This window comes from Gilbertella persicaria (assembly GCF_025201335.1).
Source record: "Gilbertella persicaria strain CBS 190.32 chromosome Unknown B0P05scaffold_6, whole genome shotgun sequence".
NCBI classification, from domain to species: Eukaryota; Fungi; Mucoromycota; class Mucoromycetes; order Mucorales; family Choanephoraceae; genus Gilbertella; species Gilbertella persicaria.
In genome coordinates this window covers 528,513-550,697 of record NW_026251967.1, presented here as the reverse complement: position 1 = coordinate 550,697, position 22,185 = coordinate 528,513, and the positions used below count along the sequence as shown (strand labels likewise).

The 22,185-nt window shown below is 35.5% G+C and overlaps 12 protein-coding genes across 12 annotated transcripts; 3 read left to right on the top strand and 9 right to left on the bottom strand.

The window, feature by feature from the left end:
* Positions 1-7: 7 nt before the first annotated feature.
* B0P05DRAFT_528882 (V-type proton ATPase subunit B) lies at positions 8-2,150 on the bottom strand. Its single transcript, XM_051576681.1, has 8 exons — positions 2,006-2,150; positions 1,874-1,929; positions 1,718-1,816; positions 1,439-1,610; positions 1,033-1,381; positions 693-967; positions 459-646; positions 8-407 (listed from the first exon to the last, which is right to left on the bottom strand). The coding sequence occupies exons 1-8, from the start codon at positions 2,088-2,090 to the stop codon at positions 90-92; spliced, it is 1,542 nt and encodes a 513-aa protein (XP_051438214.1). The 5' UTR covers positions 2,091-2,150; the 3' UTR covers positions 8-89.
* B0P05DRAFT_528881 (uracil phosphoribosyltransferase-domain-containing protein) lies at positions 2,115-3,329 on the bottom strand. The gene is made up of 5 exons (XM_051576680.1): positions 3,088-3,329; positions 2,891-3,038; positions 2,786-2,843; positions 2,677-2,743; positions 2,115-2,631 (listed from the first exon to the last, which is right to left on the bottom strand). The coding sequence occupies exons 1-5, from the start codon at positions 3,242-3,244 to the stop codon at positions 2,414-2,416; spliced, it is 648 nt and encodes a 215-aa protein (XP_051438213.1). The 5' UTR covers positions 3,245-3,329; the 3' UTR covers positions 2,115-2,413.
* A 1,825-nt stretch (positions 3,330-5,154) lies between these two features.
* On the bottom strand, positions 5,155-5,775 carry B0P05DRAFT_584234 (uncharacterized protein; the record flags this gene model as incomplete). Its single annotated transcript, XM_051582334.1, has 1 exon — positions 5,155-5,775. One exon carries the CDS (start codon positions 5,773-5,775, stop codon positions 5,155-5,157), a length of 621 nt encoding a protein of 206 aa, XP_051438212.1.
* A 2,580-nt stretch (positions 5,776-8,355) lies between these two features.
* Positions 8,356-10,462, top strand: B0P05DRAFT_634791 (uncharacterized protein; the record flags this gene model as incomplete). The annotated part of the gene is made up of 3 exons (XM_051583564.1): positions 8,356-8,441; positions 8,490-8,732; positions 9,368-10,462. The coding sequence occupies 3 exons, from the start codon at positions 8,356-8,358 to the stop codon at positions 10,275-10,277; spliced, it is 1,239 nt and encodes a 412-aa protein (XP_051438211.1). The 3' UTR covers positions 10,278-10,462.
* Positions 10,463-10,520: 58 nt separating this feature from the next.
* On the bottom strand, positions 10,521-11,453 carry B0P05DRAFT_577596 (uncharacterized protein; the record flags this gene model as incomplete). The annotated part of the gene is made up of 2 exons (XM_051581795.1): positions 10,521-10,678; positions 10,727-11,453. The coding sequence occupies 2 exons, from the start codon at positions 11,451-11,453 to the stop codon at positions 10,521-10,523; spliced, it is 885 nt and encodes a 294-aa protein (XP_051438210.1).
* Positions 11,454-12,709: 1,256 nt separating this feature from the next.
* On the bottom strand, positions 12,710-13,633 carry B0P05DRAFT_455379 (uncharacterized protein; the record flags this gene model as incomplete). The annotated part of the gene is made up of 4 exons (XM_051573935.1): positions 12,710-12,793; positions 12,834-13,196; positions 13,348-13,432; positions 13,476-13,633. Coding segments are annotated over 4 exons (690 nt in total), but the record flags the coding sequence as incomplete, so codon positions are not given.
* Positions 13,634-13,702: 69 nt separating this feature from the next.
* On the bottom strand, positions 13,703-14,497 carry B0P05DRAFT_300096 (uncharacterized protein). The gene is made up of 3 exons (XM_051573473.1): positions 14,403-14,497; positions 14,113-14,353; positions 13,703-14,068 (listed from the first exon to the last, which is right to left on the bottom strand). Exons 1-3 carry the CDS (start codon positions 14,457-14,459, stop codon positions 13,824-13,826), a joined length of 543 nt encoding a protein of 180 aa, XP_051438208.1. The 5' UTR covers positions 14,460-14,497; the 3' UTR covers positions 13,703-13,823.
* Positions 14,498-14,582: 85 nt separating this feature from the next.
* Positions 14,583-15,720, bottom strand: B0P05DRAFT_463487 (uncharacterized protein; the record flags this gene model as incomplete). The annotated part of the gene is made up of 5 exons (XM_051574168.1): positions 14,583-15,212; positions 15,281-15,336; positions 15,380-15,442; positions 15,486-15,564; positions 15,628-15,720. 5 exons carry the CDS (start codon positions 15,718-15,720, stop codon positions 14,583-14,585), a joined length of 921 nt encoding a protein of 306 aa, XP_051438207.1.
* A 625-nt stretch (positions 15,721-16,345) lies between these two features.
* B0P05DRAFT_300017 (uncharacterized protein) lies at positions 16,346-16,860 on the bottom strand. The gene is made up of 2 exons (XM_051573472.1): positions 16,767-16,860; positions 16,346-16,724 (listed from the first exon to the last, which is right to left on the bottom strand). Exon 2 carries the CDS (start codon positions 16,686-16,688, stop codon positions 16,395-16,397), a length of 294 nt encoding a protein of 97 aa, XP_051438206.1. The 5' UTR covers positions 16,689-16,724; positions 16,767-16,860; the 3' UTR covers positions 16,346-16,394.
* Positions 16,861-17,497: 637 nt separating this feature from the next.
* B0P05DRAFT_528853 (uncharacterized protein) lies at positions 17,498-18,918 on the top strand (the record flags this gene model as incomplete). The annotated part of the gene is made up of 7 exons (XM_051576679.1): positions 17,498-17,701; positions 17,747-17,818; positions 17,884-17,957; positions 18,007-18,093; positions 18,147-18,239; positions 18,293-18,374; positions 18,425-18,918. Coding segments are annotated over 7 exons (833 nt in total), but the record flags the coding sequence as incomplete, so codon positions are not given.
* Positions 18,919-19,408: 490 nt separating this feature from the next.
* Positions 19,409-20,902, top strand: B0P05DRAFT_463762 (HAD-superfamily hydrolase; the record flags this gene model as incomplete). Its single annotated transcript, XM_051574184.1, has 7 exons — positions 19,409-19,451; positions 19,494-19,559; positions 19,605-19,776; positions 19,820-20,248; positions 20,293-20,368; positions 20,413-20,783; positions 20,836-20,902. Coding segments are annotated over 7 exons (1,224 nt in total), but the record flags the coding sequence as incomplete, so codon positions are not given.
* A 3-nt stretch (positions 20,903-20,905) lies between these two features.
* Positions 20,906-21,993, bottom strand: B0P05DRAFT_584228 (uncharacterized protein; the record flags this gene model as incomplete). Its single annotated transcript, XM_051582333.1, has 2 exons — positions 20,906-20,928; positions 20,979-21,993. The coding sequence occupies 2 exons, from the start codon at positions 21,991-21,993 to the stop codon at positions 20,906-20,908; spliced, it is 1,038 nt and encodes a 345-aa protein (XP_051438203.1).
* Positions 21,994-22,185: the final 192 nt, after the last annotated feature.

Sequence of the window (22,185 nt, the reverse complement as noted above, 5' to 3'; positions counted from 1 at the left end):
ATCGTCATTTTATAGTATACTCGACATTGCTTTATTATAAAGAGGATTTGGGGGGAATAGAAACAGAAAAAAGAAGGAAAACAAGTGTTTTATTCAGTAGCGTTTTCTTCATCATTTGTATCGAAAACACCCTTGGATCTCTTACTGCTACGTTCACGTTGATAGTATTCAGCCAATACCTTTTGAGGAATACGGTTTAAGAGTTCCTTAGGGAAGATACGAAGAAGAGACCAAGCAAGATCAAGAGATTCATAAATTGTTCTTGACTCATAAGCGCCTTGGGCAATAAATGTCTTTTCAAACTTCTCCAAGAATTCCAAAGATAATTTATCTTCTTGGTTTAAAGCTTCTTCACCAACCACAGCCTTCATGGCAGCAGCATCACGACCAATGGCATATTTAGCATACTACATAAAATGATAAGTCCATGTGCATATGTCTTCTTTTACAAATCTTACCAATTGGTTCGAAACATCACCATGGTCCTTTCTAGTCATACCTTCACCAATAGCAGACTTCATCAAACGAGACAAAGAAGGCAAGACGTTGATAGGAGGATAGATTTGACGATTGTAGAGTTGACGATCAACAAAGATTTGACCTTCAGTAATATAGCCTGTCAAATCAGGAATAGGATGGGTGATATCTATATAGCCATGGTCAGTATTTGGTCATGCCGTGTCATTCCTTACCATCGTTAGGCATGGTCAAAATGGGAATTTGTGTAATAGAACCATTACGGCCTTCAACACGACCAGCACGTTCATAAATAGTAGACAAATCAGTATACATGTAACCGGGATAACCACGACGACCAGGTACTTCTTCACGAGCAGCAGAAACTTCACGCAAAGCATCAGCATAAGAACTCATATCAGTCAAAATAACCAAGACGTGCTTTTCAAGTTGGTAAGCATAATATTCAGCCGTGGTCAAAGCAAGACGTGGTGTAATAATACGTTCAATGCTAAACAGACATCAGTTTTATAAGCAAAATACAAAAAAAAAAAAAAAAAAAAAAAAAAAACTTACGTAGGATCATTGGCCAAGTTAAGGAAAAGAGTAACGCGTTCCATAGAACCGTTTTCTTCGAAATCTTGCTTGAAGAAACGAGCAGTTTCCATGTTGACACCCATAGCACCAAAGACAATGGAGAAGTTTTCTTCATGGCCATCATGAACACCCTTAGTAGGGGCCATCTTTTGCACAAGACCTGCTTGACGACAGATTTGAGCAGCAATTTCATTGTGAGGCAAACCAGCAGCAGAGAAAATAGGGATCTTTTGACCACGAGCAATAGAGTTCATGGTATCGATAGCAGAGATACCGGTTTGAATCATTTCTTCAGGATAGATACGAGAGAAAGGGTTGATAGGAGAACCTATAGGCATATAAGTACATAGAGAATGGCAGATAATTTTTTTTCTTTCTTTCTTACCATTGACATCCAAATAATCTTCAGCAAAGATCTTGGGCCCTTTATCAATAGGCTTACCGGAACCGTTGAATACACGGCCCAACATATCTTCAGACACAGGAATGTGTTGTGTTTGACCAGTGAAAGTGACATGTGTTTGTTTAGCATCGATACCTGAAGTACCTTCAAAGACCTAAAGATGTGTTATTACCCCTTATATTCTCTACGTGTTTCAAATTACGATCCGTTCTGCTAGTCCTTTATCATGGTTGCAAAACGCGTATTTTATAAGATAAATACCTGAACAACAGCTTTCTTGCCTTGAACTTCCAAAACTTGACCAGCACGAACAGAGCCGTCAGGAAGAGTCAAGTTGACGATTTCAGAGTATTTGGGGAACTAACAAGATGAACTGCTTTAGTTATATATAAGACACGCTATGTATGTAGTCTATACCTTCACATTATCAAGAATAACCAAGGGACCGTTCACACCACTCACAGTACGGTAGTCTATCAAACAATATGGCTATTTAGTCTATGCTTTTTCTTTTCTTTTCTTTTCTTTTTGTGTGTGGTTATTCTTTACCCAAACGAGGCTTTGCAACAAAGTCTCGAGTAACTGCGGCTTTGTGAAGTTCAAAAGCTTCTTGAGCAGTTAAAGTCTTTGCCATTTTTTATGTATTTTATAGAGAATTAAAAAAAAAAGAGAGAAAAAAAGACAAAAAAAAGGGAGATTGAGTAACTCGTAAGGCGCACTTTGTTTCAAGTTATCTGCGCATACTGTGTGTGAGTGAGTGTGTGTTTCAACGGAGATCTAATTCTTAGGAAATGTATGTCATCAATTTACATAAATATATATTTTTTTCTTTCTTCTTTTATTTCTATACATAAAACAAGCTATAAAGCTTCCTGCTTTAATCAGTACCAAAGTATCTAAAAAAAAAGAAGAGAGAGAGTGAGAATGAGCTGTAATTTTCTTTTTTTAAAAATTATTTTACCTGCAACCAAAGTCACCACAACCAGGAATAATGTATTTTGCATCATCAAGGCAAGAATCAATCTCACCAATAACAATTTTAACCTTGGGGAAACGTTGAGCAAAAGCATCTATGCCTTCAGGAGAAGCAATCAAGTTCAAAAAGATAATACGTTCTTCTTTGACATTGTTGTCTAACAAGACTTGAACAGCTTGCATGGCAGATCCACCAGTGGCTTAAAAAAGGATTAGAATGACATTATAGAGATGTGATGTTTTACCAAGCATAGGATCTAACAAAAGAACATAGCGAGAAGAGATATCCTTAGGAAGCTTAGAGTAATAAAGCTTAAAGGCAATGAGTAATTGATTTACAATGATTTTCTTTACCTTAGGTTCATGAGTTTCTTCATCACGTTGAATCAAAATTTTACCAATTCTGACGCTTCTGTTGAAATTACTGAATATCTTGTTCTCTCATATATTTAAACTAACCTGCAACATTCACGCAAACCTTGTTCCATAGCTTCACCAGCACGCATGATGGAAACACCACAGATACGGCCTTCAAAGGCAATACCATTGTATTCTGCGTTAGTGGGTGTGGAGACAGTCTTGTCGACCACAGGTAAATGGTTCAAACCTGTTCTTGAAATAAATAACCTGTATATACATATATGCATGTGTGTTACCTTCTTCAACCAAGAGACGAATGATACGATCAGCATAAAAGATAAAGTCGGCACGTGGGGTATTCTTATCACGAATGATAGTCATAAGGCCTTTTAATTGGGTGGTTTGGGCAAGAAGCTTAACTTGCTCAGGCAACTTGTAAATAGGAGCAGACATAATGCAGTGTTGTATAGAAAATATCAAAAGAAGAAGAAAAAAAAGAGAAAAAGAAGCAAAACAAACGAAAAAAAAACTTGTGCCTTTAAACAAGTGTGATTGCACAGTCACGACACTGCAAAAAAAAAAAAAAAAAAAAAAAAAAAAAAAAAAAAAAGAATTTTTGATAGGCAATGATCCCTTCATGGTCAGTTGAAAATAGATGGTATTTTTTAAAAGGGTCCAACTGATAAATGACTTGAAACCAATGTTAATTTTAGTTGGAAACCAACGAGAAAAAAAAAAGACTCTTTTAATCATTTTAATTTTTTTTCCGAGTATTTCTCGGGTTTACATAATTATGCATCTAGTATATGTTGTAACTGACTATATTCAATAGACTTTACTTTTTGAGAGTAGATTCCAGACTGAAAACCGGGTAAAGGCTCAAGAGCTCAGCGCCCTTCAAATCTCAGTATCAATCTCTGTTTAAACTCTTAACGTTTATCCTAGTGTTATATACAGTCTTTCTGTACCAACCTGCCACATTTTGAAATTTTACTTGAAACATCTTTCAAATAGGCGGCTTGTCGTATTTTTTAACTTGTCGCTTTAGTGCACATCATCAAAGATTTACTCATATATATATATATATATATTTGATATCAATTAATAAAAGTATACGAAAATTATGAAGAGTCCTTAGCTAATAGGAGGAACTCAAATGACTTCCAAGCAATCTTCCAAGCATAAATGAGAGTGTTTAGCGAGGATAAACAACAAACATGAAAACCTAATGATACTTATAATACTTCTATCACTTTCACTATATTTTTGTGTACTTTTGTTTCCTCTCTACATTCTTTGCTAATAGGCTTGCTCGCTATCTCTTTAAATTGACGTCTCAAATGCGCATCAAAGTATCATACACAGAAAAAAATCATAAGCGGAGATCGAAAACAAAAAAAATGGTCGAGGGGTAGTAGGCCCTCTTGCTCAAAAGCATTGCAAGAGGAAGCTGTTGAGATAGACGCTCTGAAAGCAGGAAAGTGTTGATGTGAGAAAGGCAAGACAAAGTAGCCCCTGGCACAGATGGTCTTCCATATGAAGCCTTGAATCCTATCATGAAACACTTAAGTCTTCATTCACTAATTGCGGATATGTATAATGATAGTCTGGCTAGTACCATTCCTACGTCATGGAACAAATCATTGATGGTGTTACTACTCAAGAAAGGCAACCTCTCCAATACTGTATTTCATTTTTTTGAACATCAATTGGTCACTTTTTGGAACTTCAATTGGCTATCGGTACCCAAGCTTACTTTATGTAAATACTGATACCACTATCGGTATCCCAGTACTAATAAATTAGCTTGTGATTGGCTAGTATTCTGGGTACCGCTATCGGTATCGCCGAGTTTGCCTCATTTTTTTTTAAAAAGAATTCATAACGAGATTTGACTTTTTCATTGGACAACAGAATACATTCAGATGACTTTTTTATGTATGTATTTCTCTTTTTAAGGTAAAAAGAAGTAACTTTAAAGATTCGTAAAACACAATTTGAAGTTTTGAATAACATTTTTTTTTTTCCTTTTCTCAAGTATTGGAAAGAAAACGAAACGCAAATGAGCCTTTCTACCTTTTTACATCTAAATGTGTAACATGTCAAAATGATGACTGATCCCCAAAAAAAAAAGAAAAGACGAATCTCGCCTACTCCTTCCTTTGTAAATGCAACAGATGTCTCATACCTATATAGACCAAATTCATTGGGAACTTTTTATCGATAAATCTTAGGGCTTTAAAGATTAAGAAAAGCCAAAAAAAATAAAAAATAGCCTGATATTCATCAGCAAATCCTTAAATATAATGGGTATGAATTTACAACTTTATTTTGACATATACAACAAATTAACCTTTTTTTACTTATGTTTTATAAAATGCAGTCTTCAAACTTGAGCTGCTGGAATAAGAAGCTGCTGGAATAAGAACTAAAGAAAAACCTTCGCTTTTTCCTGCTTCATAACATGTTTTCCAGTCCATTCTACTTTCGTTTTGCTTGAACTGCTTAACATACTCCACATCTGTTTTAGGTACACTAATTTCCTCACGAAGAATACCAATAGAGAAGCTGCTTTCGTTCATCATGCTTTTGGCCAAATCTGATAATTCGAGTGGTGGTGGCATAGACTTTACAAATTCTTTGTTTCTCTTTGTACACTTGTATTTACATATCTGGGTGTAAAGAGAACCATCATCAGCATATGCGCGTAGGCGCTTTTTCAAAAGGGGGCCAGACATGGGTTCTAGGATGTTCAGAATTTTTTGGAATTGTAGATTGGTTTGATTGCAAACTTCAAGTAATATCTCAGAAGCTGATTGCTCTGGAGCGACTCTGGTCACCGTTTGTTCTTTAGCAATTGCATAGATCGTTTGTAAAGTAGGGTCGTCTCTATATTCAGATGCTAGCAATGAAAGCTTTTTTGAAGAAAAGAAGTAGGCAACTGCCACTAGAGGAGGGAGAGGAACAGTCTTGGTAGCTTCCATCCGTATCCTTGAAAAAAAAACATGCTGACTGTCCAAAAAAAATACTCTTGAATATAATTAACAAATTCAAATTGACCAATAAGTTCCTTCTCATCTATTAACAGATACATTATTGTGAGTACTTTTTTTTTGATCGGTTTTGTAATATTTGTGTGAAATATCTTATTAAAATCCACTTGATCCATTGAACCATTGAGCTGGCGAGTTTAATGGGCCAAATTTTGGTCGAGTTAGTCAAAAAATGCATTGAGCAATTGTTTGAGGATCAGCTTATTGCTCGACAAAAAAGAGATACATATGTTTGTGTTGCATAATTCAATTTCTTATGTCGTAATTAACGAACAAAAAGTTAATCAAGTGTGGGAATAAGACAGTATATTATATATATATAAAATAAATCGTTGCTTTGAAAAGACCCTTAAACTCTTAAAGACAAAACTAAAATCAGCATGGTTCTCAAAAAAAAAAAAATATACATGTTTATTCATTGATAAAAACAATTTTTATTAAATAATGTCAGTCTTTAGTTTCACTTCATGGAGAAGTTACTCACAGGAGTAGCCGCGAGAAGGCAACTGACTCGTACTCCCTCACTTCCTTCACTGACGCCTTCCCAGGCCCGCGATACACTGGGGAATGCCAGATCATTAAAAAAGGATCCCAGCAACTCCCAGCAACTACCCTTCTTCCCGCTGCAGACCAACGCCTATATGCCTCGTACCTTACTCTCGGGGCAGTAAGATAAGAAAGTAAATCATCGGCTATAACAGGCCAACAACGATCAGGATCGAACACTGAAAGCCACGGAGAGAGAGACACCAGTAGACAGAACCAACCAAATAGAGAGAAAAACCTAGAGAAAGCAGAGATTTCAGCAAACGCGTTTTTGAAATAGATGGAGTACTTACCAAAAAACGATCTACAAAAAGAGAGAACACGAAAAAACTACGCCAATTCCATCTCATCCCATCACATTGTTAGACTACAGATAACACACAATTGCTCAAAATGAAAATAGAAAGACTCAAAAAACCAACCAAAGAGAAAATCCTAGAAAAGACAGAGATGTCAGTAAACGCGTTCTTGAAATAAATAAGGTACTTACCAGAAAACGGACCACAGAAAGAAACAACAAGAAACAACTACACTAGCTTTCACCAGTGTAGCGGCTACCACAACCGCACCTATCGCGTACCATTGTTAGACTACAGATAACTAGTATATCCTCAATGCATAGCTACTTGTAACCAAAGTAGAGAGACAAAGAGAGAGAACCAAGCAGATAGAACCAACCAAGTAAAGAGAAAACCTTAGAGGAAGTAGACGCGTTCTTGAAATAGATAGGCACGAACCAAAAAGAGAGAGAGACCATAAGAGACCAGAGCAGAGAAAGTAAGAAAAGATAAAGAAATAAAAAAGAGTGCTGCGTGCTTTTTTATAAATACTTTTTCCTTTCCTTGCCCTTCCTTTCCTTTGGTTTTTTGTTTTCTTTTCATAGAGATCATCTCATAGAGAGGACGTCCAATTTTGTGTTACATATAAACTTATTTACTTGCATAAATCATGCGATGAACACCCTACTTGTCAGTTCTATAAACAGAAAAGCATCCCCTTTTGCTTATTTTCTTTCTCTTTTGCTATGTGCTTATCCTCTGTGTTTCTATTGAATAATTCATTATTCTTTGCCCTTGAAGATAAGGGAAGTTTACTTATCATATAAATCAATGCAAAATAATGCGGAATATATTCTACAGCATAGGATCTTAAACTTTAATCATTTCCAGTTCTTTTTCTTTCCATGAGAAGATCATCCTGAAACAATAACAAACTTTCTTATTCATATGAAAATGTCAATAACCAAAAGAGCAAAGAAAAATTTAGCTGTTTAAAAAAGAAAGAAAGAAAAAGAAAGAAAGCTATCTTGTACGTAAACTTAAAGCACTGATTACTGATGCCTAAAGATGAACTAACTATTGTCTTTTTTATCTTGAGCACAAAAAGTATTTCCATTGATCCGTACACTATGCATACGCTTACCACATTTTAAATCTCTGGAACAGTGGCTTACTTTTCCCTGAAAATAGACCCTGAAAAATTCATCGCATTTTTTTTGTTCGCTCCAAAACTCATTTTGGTTGCTTTTTTCTCTTTCTAAGTGAATATATTATGGACTAATTCTAAAAGTTATCTTTACTTATCAGTTTAGTGATGAGGAAAAGATGACATGATGTAAACATATGTTTTATTTTGGTGACACAAACAAGTACAAAGCAGACACTACACTTCCTTCAAGTCTAAAAACCAGAATAAACGATAAAGAAAAGTGATTTTCTTTGATTCATATATGTAAATATACCATGGCACATTGTCAATAAGCATATAAAAGCGTATGTTTTTGCATACCTGTGAGTAAATCGACCCTCCAAATTTACACAAACCAACAAAGTTGTTAAAAGCATCAAAGACTCTTTTATCTTTTATAGACAGGATACAAGAACAAACCAAGAAAAAAAAAGACCTCATCAAACAGAAACTAGCATCCAGAGTTTAGCCAGCCATACAAAATATAAAAAACAAAACATGGAAGCACATGCTTTGTCTTTATGGAAATCCAATGTATTGTTTACAATAGGTGATCGGCACCAAAACAAGCTGTTCTATCAGGTGTTTGAGCTGACTAGACAGGGCCATGATGGATAAAATTCACCTCACAGCACCATCAAATCGGTGGTTCAAGTCAATGCATTTACAGAGCAACCACTGCAGCTCTACATTGAAGAATTCCAATCACCTTATTTAGTGCATACAAAGCGACACTATGAAGTAGAAGCCGCTCGTAAAATAGCAGCCAGTAGTATCAGTCATTTTATGCAGAAAGCAAATGAACGTCTTCAACAAGAAAACATGCGTACTAACCACTATTGCCATTCGACATCACATTCTCGCATTGTCAAAAGGTCGAATCATGGACAAATTTGAGGCAATGTTGAGAGAAGAGTAATTCCAAGATATAGAAGAATAAGATACAGGGTTTGTCTGATACAACAAGTGCAGTTGACAGTTTCTTTCAGGCATTTATGTAATTTATCATTAGGACCATAAACCGAAATGTTTTTAAATCCTTTGTCAGCTTCAAATCAAAGCTTATAATAAACCATAAAGAGTAGTTTTCATTATAGCTAAGTCTAGAAGTACAAACAAAAGGGAGACCGTGATGATAGTACCACTCATTGCATCTACAGTTAAGCAATCAACACACATGAACACTTTCAGTGCTCTTGTTTAATAATTGCACAAACTTAATACTTTTGTAAATAAGCTCACATCAAAAATAAATGCAAATTAATATATCCTTCAGTTTCTCTCTATCTCATTCAATACAAATAAATATCTCATAGCTACATGTAGACTTATTTATGCGCTTGCATAGTAAAAACCCATATTTTGTACATTTTGTGTCAACATATTCTATTTCGTAGCTAGTGCCGCTCAAAACAAGAGGATGTCGGTCCTTTAATTAAAGCAAACAAGAACCCAGGATGTAAAATTCTTTTTTTTTTGTTTTTTTTATCATGGATAAGTCTTTTGCTAGTTTATTAAGACATTCTCGTATCGCTTCATACGATCGTGCTTTACCTCAAGTCTATACAACACCCAAGCAACACAAAAAGATTGGCGATTGGGGTCTAAAGCGCAACTTACCCACTGTAATTCGAACCAACCATGTCACTATTGGTGCATTAGATACAGCAGAACACCAAACACCTTGGGAATCAGGTGCTGGCAAAGTCTTGTTTATTAAACGATGGAAGGAAAACTTTCCTAATTCTCGTAAACCCCAACCTCGATCTGAAGAGATCCAATACAATGCAGCCAATATGACCCCTGCTGAATTCCAACGCTTGTTACGTGAAGCAGCCAAGAAAGGACCCGAGTTCCAGACAGCACTGGCTAAGAAACAAGTGGTACCTGAACAAGTGTTTGATTACCTCCATGTCAACTTTTCAGAAACCACCACACCTCATGGTGGTGGTGTTGTGGGTCCTACTTACTCTGATTATCATATTGGATGGGATTATCCTGTACAAGGTCGTATTTTGAACAGAAGCCGTATGGATGGTCATGCTGCTGGTATTGGTGGTGTGGTGGCCATGTTGAGAAAGCGAGATGCTATTGGTTTGAAGGGTGCTTATGATAGAGGCACTCGTATTTTCTATGTCAATAAAGCAGAAATGGATGAACAAGGCAAGCCTCGTGTTGAAGTGACAGTCAAGTCAAAGGAAGCCAATGCTGTTCCTATCTTGAATGATCATTTTGATGATTATCACTTTAGATTTGGTAACCAAGACATGACAGTGGCTGAAATGATGAACAGTTCAACAAAGCCTCGTCGTGTACAAGCCAATACAGATACAGATGACAATGTCAAGCCTAATCCTGACCATACAAACCTGATGTCTCGTATCTCTCAATTATTGAATGACAAAAAAGACACCGCATAAAATAGATTTTTTTTTTTTATTATTACTAAGTGAATGGAGATGAATGAATGACAAAAATAAAATAAAATAAAAACAAATGGCATAAATGTTAAATGTGTGTGTGTGTGTGTGTGTGTGTATGCGTATGCAAAGAAAGGGAAAAGGTATAATGAAATGCAAAAAAAGTAGACTTAAAGAACAGAAACATTATAAGTACGTAAAACTATATAAATATAAAAAAGTGTGCTTAAAAAAAGAGAAAGGTTAATACATGGGCATATAATTGCTCATTGAAGTATGTTTGCCAGTGCTTGATTGATTGTTTTTATCTTTTCCAGTATGACGATGGATTCGAATGTGTTGGTTCAAATTGTCAGAACGAGAAAATCGTTTTGAACAAGATTGGTAAGGACATTCAAAGGCTATTTTCAAAGTCAATTTACAAAATAAACAAACAAACCAAAACTTACGTTTTTCCAAAGTGTGAATGGATCGTACGTGACGCTTTAAATGTTCTGATCTTTTAAATACTTTTCCGCAGTCATCATGTTTACATGTAAAGACCTTTTGTCCTGCAATGCTGGGGCTATTGGAAACCCTACGACCACGGGAGCGGGAGGGTTTTAGGGGTGATTTGATTTTGCTTGTACGACGACTGGCAGGTGGACTGACACTGAGAGCACTGTCACCAGAAGAAGCAGAGGAAGCAGACGAGGCACGCTCGCGAAACATACCATCCATGGTATCCAACATGGGTTGGAAACCTTGCTCCATAGGTTGTTGAAAGTAGTTTTGTGGTGAATACATGTCTACTGCAGGATGAGCATACATCATGGGAGAAGAGGAGATACGAGAAGATTCACTACCCGTAGGTGAAGTGACAGCCATGGCAGCAGCAGCAGCAATCCAGGGGTTCACAACAGCATAAGGATCTACTTGAGGACAGTATGGATTGTATTGGTTAAGCTCAACAAGTGTGCTCAGACGTCTTTTTGTATCCAATGGATGATGAACGGGATACTCTTCATAGCCATTGAATGGGCTAGGTGTTTCTTGATGGTCTGCATAACTACTGACTTCACTGGAGGGATTGCCTAATAAACCGGTAAAGTAACTGGGTCGACGACTGTAGTCAATACTGTCATGACGTTGGTAATTAAGGCAAGTGTCAGGTGACAATTGAGAAGCAGCGTTCATGTCAAATGTAGGTTGAAAGTTAGAAGAGTACATGTCTGTATCTATATTGATCAGTCTATGTGTGCTTGTCAAAGATGTATTTCCTTACCAAAATGATTAATGAATTATTTTAAAAATCTTTATCGAAAAGTTTAAAAAATAAGTAGTATAAATATATGTATATATATATAAAAAGAGAGTATGTAAAAATGAATGCTATTTTTTTTTTTCTTAAACGAAGAAAAAAAAACTGATGAACTAAAAAAAAAAGGACTGTAGATGATAAAGAAAGAAAGAGAGAGAAATGAAAACAACGAAAATAAATACGCTTTCTTTTATAATGTCTAGAAAAAAGTATTCCGGATACATAAAGTTAATGAAAGGGATACTCTTGTTTCTTTTTGGTGTGTGCGCTATTCAACCCCTTGGATTCCCCTGATTTATAGGCTGGTGTAACACATAATTTTGCTATGACCATCTTTATTATTTTCCCCTTTATTTATTTTTTTTTTTTATTTTATTTTTGGACAAAATTGTAAACATGTGCTTAAATTACAATTATTTTAAATTGACAGCATAAAATAGACACTTGTTGTAATAAAAGAAAGATAAGCACTGGAAAGAGGAGTAAAAAAAAATAGAAAAAAAAGGAGAGAGCACTATTCTTTTTTTGATCATGCAAAAAAAAAAAAAAAAAAAAAAAAAAAAAAAAAAAAACTTACGCGCATATAGTTTTAATAAGGACAATATTACATGTGTTTAAATTGATCGAACCTTTGCAAAAAAAAAACAAACATAAAAAAAATCATATTGTCAATTACCATTATTGACATATTGTTCATCCTATCAAAGTGAGGTTAAAACTTTGATTGACGAGCTTACATCCTGCAATTGGTAAATCTTTAATTATAAAAAAAAAAAAGGTTTACAAGAAACTAAGGGGTGGTGAAAATATACAGTTGAGGAGAGAAAACTTGAATGAGAATAGCAACATGCTCACAGACACAACATTAAGAAGAAGATGCTTGATAGTTTCTACTTTGACTACTATAGTGACTATTTCTTCTGTCCAGCAAACTTTCTTCTTCTTCATCCACGAGCTCTTGCAGATCAGCATCGACATTATTTCTAGGTCGTTTAAATAATGAAACGATAAATCCGACGATAAAGATAGCTAAAAACACCCATTGAGCATAGTAAAAGAAAATGCCAAAAAAGGGTGTGTTGACAAGAATGCGGTCAATCAGAGTAGAGGATACAGTGGGTGTGCATATATCAGTTGGTCCGTACACATTACAATGAACAATGAATTCATTGTGTTCTGTACAGTCACGCTGTCCGGTCAGTGTGGTATGATTACACTTTGCATGTTAGTTTGATAAGTGATATAGTACAACTTACATAGACTTGGCTACCAAAATGTGCGTATCCAGGGGCAACGGTGGTTGTCATGGTATAGTTTAATGCAAGTAAACTCAGCGTCAACAAGACAGCTGAGACAAGTAATCCCTGAGGTGCTGTTGAACCCTTCTTGATACGGTAGAGTGTGATCCAAAGAAACCGAATTCCAATCTCAATAATGCCAGTCATCGTGGCTAGAAAGAAATACAGAATGAGGCTTACCATAAACACGTAATCAAGCAAGAAAACCTTGGACAGTTTGACAAAGATATAATTAATTGGATTGAATAAATTAGGGTGATTAATCACATATCCACATTGACTACCACACAATGAAAATGCAATCTTGTCCACACTACACAACTTAATTAATTGTAGATATAAATATATGCACTTACATGGTCAAAAAAATCGACACAACCAGCACTAAAGTCACGCATAATAAAAATAGGCCAAGCAGAAACTAGTTTGTTGTTGTTTTTTTTAAGGAGAAGTAAATAACAACTAAACTTACCTCAAAAGGTCGAAGAAATAATAGAATCTTTTGAATAAGGCTAGATTTATCTTGTTGAATAGCTCTTAATCGTCTTGCTAAAATTCTGTATGGTTTTAATGGGTGTTGTGTGTCTTATGGCTTATTACCTCTCTTGGTCTTCTAATTCTTCCAACTGTCTTTGTTCTCTAGCTGGTCTGTGTTTATGATGTTTTGATTTTAATACGCGCTGTCTTTCTCTGGTTGCTGTCAATCGGTTTTCGATATCTTCCATTTCTGCATCAATGCCCTGACGTCCTTTAATCATATTGATTGGCAGTAATGACAACCCAGGAGCCTTTTTATAAATAGATAAGTATACATAATATATGGTAAATCAACTTACAGTATAAGCAATAAACACAAGCATACCAAGTAAGATCAAACAAGCAATCACAAAAGCAAGTGCTTTTTCACCATCTATGAGAAGCATGAATTTCTATATTTTTTCTAATGTATCAATTACTATTATCTGTCAGTAATTTCCTGAACCAATCAAGATCAATCTTGGGTGCTTTTGTTGTAGGCTTCAAAAAGAGCCCAAACATGGACAACAAGAGACAAATGACAACAAAGAAAGAAGTGTATTTCAATGCTCCAAAAATACGGTCACTGAGTGTTTCTTCTTCATCGTATTCTTCATAAAAAAAATAAGCAAATGGGATCAAGACAAAGCTAAAGGTAGTAATCAACCCATAACAAACTAAACAGAGGTGAGACTCATAGTAAAAGTAGATAACATTTTACCATAATACACCAAAGTCATGTTAAATGTCATGTTTTCGATCACTTCTGGTGTTGCCCATGATTTTTTGATACCTGTCGTCTGATCTACTGTCGAAGAGACAAGGAGAATATCAACAGGCAATAAAGCGAGTGTTGAAAACACAAGACCAAGAGCCAAGATGGTGATCAACGTTGCAAAGAACTCGGACTCATACTTGTCTTGAAAATATCGCGTAAATAATGCACTGCATAGAAACACGCCCTTTATTTTATTTTTATTTTTATTTATTTGAGTACAATCAAAAACTTACAGTAGCAATAATACCATACACAGTCCAGGCAATACCTTCAATCACTGGCATATTCATTGTTGAAATAATAAAAAAAAAGAGGAATATTTTTTAAAAAAATCAAGTTTATGCTGTTATTACATCACAGCCAATTGTATTCAAAGTCCACTTTGCATTGGAGTAACTTCAAATACTCAAAGTTTATTTACATTTGGTTTCGAAATAGTTGACAGCAGCAGAAGATGCCATCTTTTGAAGTAAGGTTTGCTTCTTTACCTTTTGTTCTTCGTCATCGTCATCATCGTCATCATCTGTACCGCGCTCCATAAACATCTTGACCATTTCTTTAGCAGCAAAGGCCGCAATGATTTCCTTGGCTCCCTTAAAACGAACTTCTTCGCCATTAGCTTCTTGTTGATCCATGTACATCTTGACTGCCTGGACAGCAACAGCACCAGCAATAATCTCATAACTCAAATGAGACTTGTTCTTCTTGTACACTTTTTCATGTGCTTTTTCCAGATCTTTTTCTTGCAAGACTTCGCGCTTCTTATCGTCCCATCCGAACCAACTGCCAAACCAGGCAGTGAAACGAGCACGCTTACTGTCGTCTTCATCATCATCAGAAGAGTCCAAGACGACAGGAGGATCAGCCAGCTGAAGTGTCCAGAGTTGGTTCAGGCCTTCTTCAAGTACTGGGTTCTTTTCATAGATCATCATGGTACCCCCTTCTTCTACTTGCTTCTTGCGAATATCAACTACTTGGTCAGGCTCAAGCAGAGTATAGATATAGCCATGTTTAGGATCATAGCCAAAGCGTTGATCATTTGCCTTTTAGAAATTTGTGTTACTTTCGGTCTTGGTTCCGAAAAAAAATAGATTTACTAGAAACTACTTACGTCTTCTTCTTGCTTCATGACATCAACATAAAGATGTTGATGACCAGTAAAGATGTCTATCAGCCATGAGCAACGAGCATCTGATCTTATTGGACTTACCAATGAACTTTTTGGATTTTCCGATATCCATGACAAGACCACTCAGTTTGTTTGTCAAAAAACCTTAAAATAAATGAGTACATTAAATTTTGAAATTTTGTTATACCATTTTGATGGATCCAAAGTTGACTGTCGCGTTCAGGCTTGCTTTCTTTCTTGGTAACAGTAATAAGTTTTGTACCAGCCTATGCTGGAAGTTAGTTTTTCTTCTTTTTTTTTTATCCGAGATCAATAGTTTGATTTCTTACGGTAGGTGGTTCAGACAGGTCAAGGTCTACGGCAAGTCCGTTAAGTTTAGAGATAATATAAAAGTAACCGAGAGGAAAGGATTCAGCAGTCATAATAACAAAGTAAAAGACAAAGAGAAAAAATGAATAAAAATTGAATGCAGACAAAAGACATTCAAGGAGTGAAGTTTGTGTCATATAGGTCGCTGGTTGAATAGGATTTTAGTCGCTCTTGTGGAATTTCCAGAACATGCTTATTCCACTATGAATGTTAAAGCTAACACTACTTTCTCAAGGTGCAGAGAAAACAAAAAGATGATGGAGAACAAGGAGGTTGATGGTTACTGAACAATACGATTAGGATCACTGCATATGGGTTCAACCACTGATTGTCAATCAAAAGCCGCAGTGCCAAAAGTCAAATTACTAGCTGATGTTTAATCAGGAAAGACGTCTTCCCGAGGTAATCATGATTTTTGGGAAAGAGGGGAAGATGTATTCCTTGATTGAAAATCAAATATCTCAGCTGTGAAGATTGATGTATTGTCATAAAGCGAAATTTTTCTAGACAATTTCCTTTATTTTTATGACGAACATTCCGTCTATTCTACTTCTTAAAGAAGCATCAATGCACAGATTTTGAAGATACAATTACAGCTTTTCATTTTGTTCTGAAATGCTCTTTCTTTATACAAGTAAATCATTTATTTTCAAATTTACTTGATAATTTACTGGTTTCGCTATGTAATAAACAATAAGGAACCTATTTATTGTTATAAAATTGTCAATTAAAAATAATCTTCTTCTTCTTTCACTCTTTTTTTCAAATATATACTTATGCAGAAGTGGTTGATTTTTAGAGTGAACTCTAAAGTAGAGGGAGTGTTCGCCATTGTTTTATGCATTTTATTTACAACTTTTAGTTCAGGTTGAACAAACAAGCAGCGATAATGGCAAGAAAATCTCGAAGTCTTGGATACGAAATGATAACAGTGACAAAGCATGTCGTTATCAAGACGCTTAAAGAAACATGTAAGTGACGGATTATTGAAAAGACAAAGAGAACTAATCAATAGCGTCATTAATTTCTGTACTGATAGGCTAAAGGCATACTGTGCCTATTGATATAGTATCAATGAAGATATATTTGTCAAAGATACCTTATTGCCGCTCTTGGCTGCTTATTTTCCTAATGATTCGACTATCTTTACTGAAGGATAACCCAATAATCAACATGTTTTGTTGTTGATAACTAATCTTGGGAGTTGTGAAGTCAATGTAGTTGTAAGCAGCTCAAATGAAAGAATAATCCAGATAGACAGGGGCGCAAGAGGGACTTTAGCATTTATACATGTGACAAACATCTTAGCCAGCTAGTGTTTTTCATGAAACGTAAGCCGCTACGAGCCAAGCCCAGTGACGAATTTGCCAAATTGGCAAACTGTCTCAAGGACTGTCTTAACAAGACTATCAAGAACGGCGTGGATCATTCGGTAATGACAGTTTGTGGCTTTCTATGCGAAAAAAGGATTGAAAAAAGTTTGACTGTGTGTATAAAGATCTATAAGACTTTATTTTAAGAAAAGCCAGTTTGCGGCTACTCTGTTAATCATAAAGTGTATATGTAATTTGTACTACTGTTTTATGTATATTTCCGTGCTGATGTCCGAGAAAAAGAAAGTGAGAGTAATGAATTTATGCAGTTAACTTATCATGCATGGAGTCTATTGATTGTTTCATTATAAACATATTCATTACTCTTTTTAAGCATGAATACAATGCATTGAAACAAATGTCGCATAATAACTGGATACTTCTGATCCGGACATTACCGGACCCTCAAATAAAAAAGCATACACTAAAAAATAAAGTCTCGCTTCTTCAACACTTGCCATGAACAACACTGAGAACAGATCTATTGAACTATCTATAAAGTCACTTGAACAACAAATAAAATCAGTCTCTTTACCTCGAAATGCTTCTGTACTTGAACTCAAGAGTAGAATACAAGTTGTATTTCACGTTGATAGTTTACGACAACGCCTTATTTTTCAAGGCAAAGTTTTAAAAGACGATAAGAACTTGTTAGACTATGGTAGGATAGGATCTATAATTATTCTTTGCTCAAAAGTCTGCCTAGAAAACTTGGATGATGGTAAAGTAGTTCACCTGGTTGTTCGTCCTTTAAACGCACCTATTCATCCTGAAGATGGTAAACTAGGATTGATTGATTGATTTTTTTTTTTTTTTTTGCATAAACAAGATTGACCTTGATAGATGAACCAAGAATGACAACAAACAGAAGAAGACACGATGGATATACGGTCATTACTTTGTCTGAAACAAGAACAGTGAGTATAAGAATAATTCAACATTTGAGCTAAATATCTGTGTGTATAGCCATTATTGAATAGGTTTACGCCTTCAGTACCTATACAAAATAGTCCTTTTTCACCACCTGATAGATCTGCTTTTTCTTCTCGACCTGTAAATTTATCAAACAATAGCTTGTCATTGATTAATGACTTCTTTTTTTTTAGAGTATTTTTCAAACACTGAATTCTCATCGATTTGATTCTAGAAGAACTAGAGCACAAGAGAATCGAAATAACATACCAGCATTTCCAATTCCTGTAAGCATTTCTCTCTCTCTATCTCTATCTCTTTATTTTACTTATGTATTTAGTCTTCTTTGGATATGCGATTATCTCGAACATTGGCTTATATAAGAGAGATCAGAACATTACTACAAACGCCTTTGGATGAAAGTAATATAACACCAAAGCCCAAGTGTGATGTATGCTCATTCATTCTTTAGCTGAAATACATCGACATCAACATAACCCAAGACCTACTTCATTACCAGCCATTCAAGAATCAAGAGAATTATTAGCACAGCAACCCAATCAGTCAGCACAAGTAGGATTGATTCTAAACGAATTGGCTGCTTTGTTCAGTTTATTATCACCTTATTTAAGAGAAGTGAGTCAGACATTGACAAGGGATGAATCCACGGTAAGTAAAAAGAGGACCAAATAAGTAGAACTCACGTTTATTTAGATTGAATATCGACACCAACAACAACAATTAGCACAGATATTAAGAACATCCAGAATTATTCAAATCTTGAGTCTCAGTCATCATTTCTTGAGTTCCATTTTATCCAGCGTACAACAAGAAGGAAACCCTTCACTCACAGAAACATGGACTCCGGGATATCGTACACAAGAAAAAAGAAAAAGAGATCATGAAGAGGCTCATGGCAGTAGCAGTAGCAGTAAAAGACAAAGATAATATATATATATATATATATATAAAAGAAAATTTCTTTTTTTTCTTCTTCTTTTCTCTAATAAAATGTTCCGACTTGGTGTATTGAAAAGAAGTTATCATACAACAGATGTACGCATTGTTGATTTCTTACGCAGAGAATATGAAAAGAAAAAATATCAGCATATCCATGCAGCTAAAAAAGACAAGGCGACTGTTCTTTATTTAAGTAGTCATGTTGATAAAAAAGACATTCTCTATAGTTTAGGACTCACATCACCTAAAGAAGTGTATGTATTGTATGTTCATGACTTTGTTTAACTTGGATAGTTTTATCAATAATGAATTAAATTTGAACAATATTGGTGTCTATGGTTTTGATTATGATGCAAGTAAACAGTCTAATGACAGCCTAACATTGATTTTCTAGTATACATTAGCAAATTACACTGATAATTTATCATTGACTATTTATAATTCATTACGAGATATTGTTGTGGATATACTCAAGTATCCTAAACAAATCAAAGGCTTTACTTTTGACCCTAATTTTGCTATCCGTGGACTACATTATGGTATGTCATTATGTGTAAATGTATGTGGGAATTTATTGTTAGATTTCAACAATGGTTGGTTGATGAAAATAGATAATATGGCCAATATTCAACTAAATACAGTCCATGGTAAATGCGATTCGTAGGAGCATCTTGTATTGACACACTTCCAAGCTGGTAGGACACCCATTAAAGATCTAAATCAAGTGGTTGAGTTGCATAAAGGAAGGCACATTACACCCGAGTACTTGAAAACCAACATGTTTCAGTTGAGTGACTTGTTCTCCATACCACAAGCAACACTGTTAAGTGATCTCGTTCAGTATTTCCAGGATCACAATATGAGGTAAAAAAAATCATGGCATGAAAATAGACTGACTTTTGAATAGTTTTCATCCTCGCTACTTGTCTGATGATGTGAGCACAGCTGCACGTATTCTTCACACTGGTGCTCACGGTATAGGTGGTACACTCCATATGGAAGTCATGCAAGACATGTCCCTCTACCTTGAACGAGCCCCAAAGCTTGTAGGCTATCTAGAACACCTTCGCAAGCAAGGCAAAAAGACATTCTTATTAACGAATAGTACTTATGCATTTATTGACAAGGGCATGAGCTATTTGATGTCAAGTGATGATTGGCGCGACTTGTTTGATTGTGTGGTTGTTTCTGCCAGAAAGCCTGAATTCTATAAAAGTCGTCGGCCCTTTAGAAAAGTCAATGAGCCTAATTGGGATGCAGTCAATACATTTCAACAAGGAGAAGCTTATCAAGCTGGAAATATTCATGACTTTGCAAAATTGACAGGTTGGTCAGGGTAAGTCATATCACTCTATACTTTTTTTTCTAACCATTTCCAAGCCAAAAAGTACTTTATTTTGGTGATCATGTCTTTTCTGATCTAGCAGATGCTTCCATACAACATGGCTGGCGTACAGTAAGTAGAGCCATGGTGATATCATGATTCATTGTCTCTAATAGGGTGCTATTATTCATGAACTAGCGAAAGAGATTGAGATCAGAAACCATCCGGATTATAGACACTCTCTTTCATGGCTTCTTCGTCTAGAAAGACTCTTGAATGAAGCTCAATCATGTCGCAAAGAATACAACCAAACGGACGGCCTTGAATCCTTGATATCTGAATGGAGACAAGAAAGAAGAGATGTCCGACATAAACTCAAGACAGCCTTTAACGAATCCTTTGGAAGTGTATTTCGAACATATCAAAATCCTTCTTTCTTTGCAAACAAGATCAGGAAATTTGCAGACATTTATATGTCCAATGTCACTAATTTGGATCGTATTTCTCTAGACTATATGTTTTATCCAAATCGAACATATTTGCCTCAGTAATATATATTATGGAATCATAAGTTTGTTTACTTATATATTTTTAAATAGTGAAAGATTAATAGAGACATTGATTGATACAGGAGGCAGGATAAAAGAGTATTTGCCAGAAAAATAAATGCTAGCGTGTTTCAACAAATTTCACTACAAGAGCATTAACCATTGGCCTCTTTGTATAATGTATGAAAACTTACATTTAAACATCTTTGTCTGTCGCTTCTGAAGTGGTTTCTTTTTATAGAAATGTGATTCAATTTCTACGCTGATATCATTCTCAACCTGGTGTTGTGCAATAAACTGTCTGATTTCATCTTCTATATCATCTTCCATTGCTTGATTTTCTTCTAACACTTCACCTAATGTGCCTTTTTCTAATTTACGAAGCACACGATCTCTTCTGACAGGATCATCCAACATCATAGTCACTTTGGTAGCTGCACCAAAGAACCCAGGTCCAATGGAAAATGAAGGATCTTCCCAATGAAATACAGAAGGATCATAATGACGAAAAGGATCCACGACATGGTTTACAATCTCAATACCATCCATATCTTCATCTTCAGGATCTGATAATAATGGACTTGGTGTCGATTGTTTTTCCACTGCTGTTGCTGCTGCTTCTTCTTGTTTTTGTTGATGATGATGAAGATGTCGACGGTGAAAAGAGTGTCTGCCCAAGATTTCTTGTTCTCTTTGTAATGCCGTCTTTTTCTTTTTCTTGTTGGGTTGTGATCCACCTAAAATCAGCCGAGGTTGACTATTTTGTGATGATTGAGATGATATACCGAGCCAAAACGCTTCATCTTCGGCTAATTGTTGTTGTTGAGAACCAGTATCACTAATTGTACTCTTAATATCTTCTAGTTCAGATAGACTCGCTACTGTCTGTTGACTAGAGAAAGTCACTGGTATACGTTGTGTAGGTGAAGAACGATGAGTTGGCGAAGAACGATGGGTAGGTGACCGTATATACTCGACAGAACCTCGTCTTTGAGGCGATACAATCATTCGGGCATCCGTTTCCTTTTTGTATTCTTTCTTGAGCTGGTTGTATTTTTTATAGAATTTTTCAATGTTAGGTCTATCGCTAATATCTTTGATAGTGGGTGGTCGACTATGTTTCTCTGCAAATACTGTCTCCCATTTTTTCAAGTCTCGTTTTGTACGGAGGATTTTTTTCTGTAGTGTCTGGTATTCTTCTTCGTCCATGAAGAGTGTAAAAAAGGCGAGAAAAAAAATGAATGAATTCAATCGTCACATTAATACGCGTTTATATTACGCGTTTGTGCGCGCTTTACTGATTAGGAAAGACAGGTACACTTTATTAGAAACCAAAATTACATGGCATATTGTTCTTCTTTGATAATCAAAATATGCATTGTTCTATAAAATGAACAATAT

What these genes read in the sequence shown, in the direction of transcription:
- B0P05DRAFT_528882 (XM_051576681.1), bottom strand. Translation starts at nt 2,090, where the DNA reads ATGGCAAAGACTTTAACTGCTCAAGAAGCTTTTGAACTTCACAAAGCC. An exon ending in AACTTGGCCAATGATCCTAC is followed by an intron (nt 968 to 1,032) that starts GTAAGTTTTTTT and finishes ATGTCTGTTTAG; the next exon opens with CATTGAACGTATTATTACAC. An exon ending in GTGATGTTTCGAACCAATTG is followed by an intron (nt 408 to 458) that starts GTAAGATTTGTA and finishes CATTTTATGTAG; the next exon opens with TATGCTAAATATGCCATTGG.
- B0P05DRAFT_528881 (XM_051576680.1), bottom strand. Translation starts at nt 3,244, where the DNA reads ATGTCTGCTCCTATTTACAAGTTGCCTGAGCAAGTTAAGCTTCTTGCC. An exon ending in TCGTCTCTTGGTTGAAGAAG is followed by an intron (nt 3,039 to 3,087) that starts GTAACACACATG and finishes TTTCAAGAACAG; the next exon opens with GTTTGAACCATTTACCTGTG. An exon ending in GGTTTGCGTGAATGTTGCAG is followed by an intron (nt 2,844 to 2,890) that starts GTTAGTTTAAAT and finishes TAATTTCAACAG; the next exon opens with AAGCGTCAGAATTGGTAAAA.
- B0P05DRAFT_300096 (XM_051573473.1), bottom strand. Translation starts at nt 14,459, where the DNA reads ATGAATATGCCAGTGATTGAAGGTATTGCCTGGACTGTGTATGGTATT. An exon ending in TGTATGGTATTATTGCTACT is followed by an intron (nt 14,354 to 14,402) that starts GTAAGTTTTTGA and finishes AATAAAATAAAG; the next exon opens with GGCGTGTTTCTATGCAGTGC. An exon ending in CATGACTTTGGTGTATTATG is followed by an intron (nt 14,069 to 14,112) that starts GTAAAATGTTAT and finishes ACCTCTGTTTAG; the next exon opens with TTTGTTATGGGTTGATTACT.
- B0P05DRAFT_300017 (XM_051573472.1), bottom strand. Translation starts at nt 16,688, where the DNA reads ATGACGCTATTGATTAGTTCTCTTTGTCTTTTCAATAATCCGTCACTT.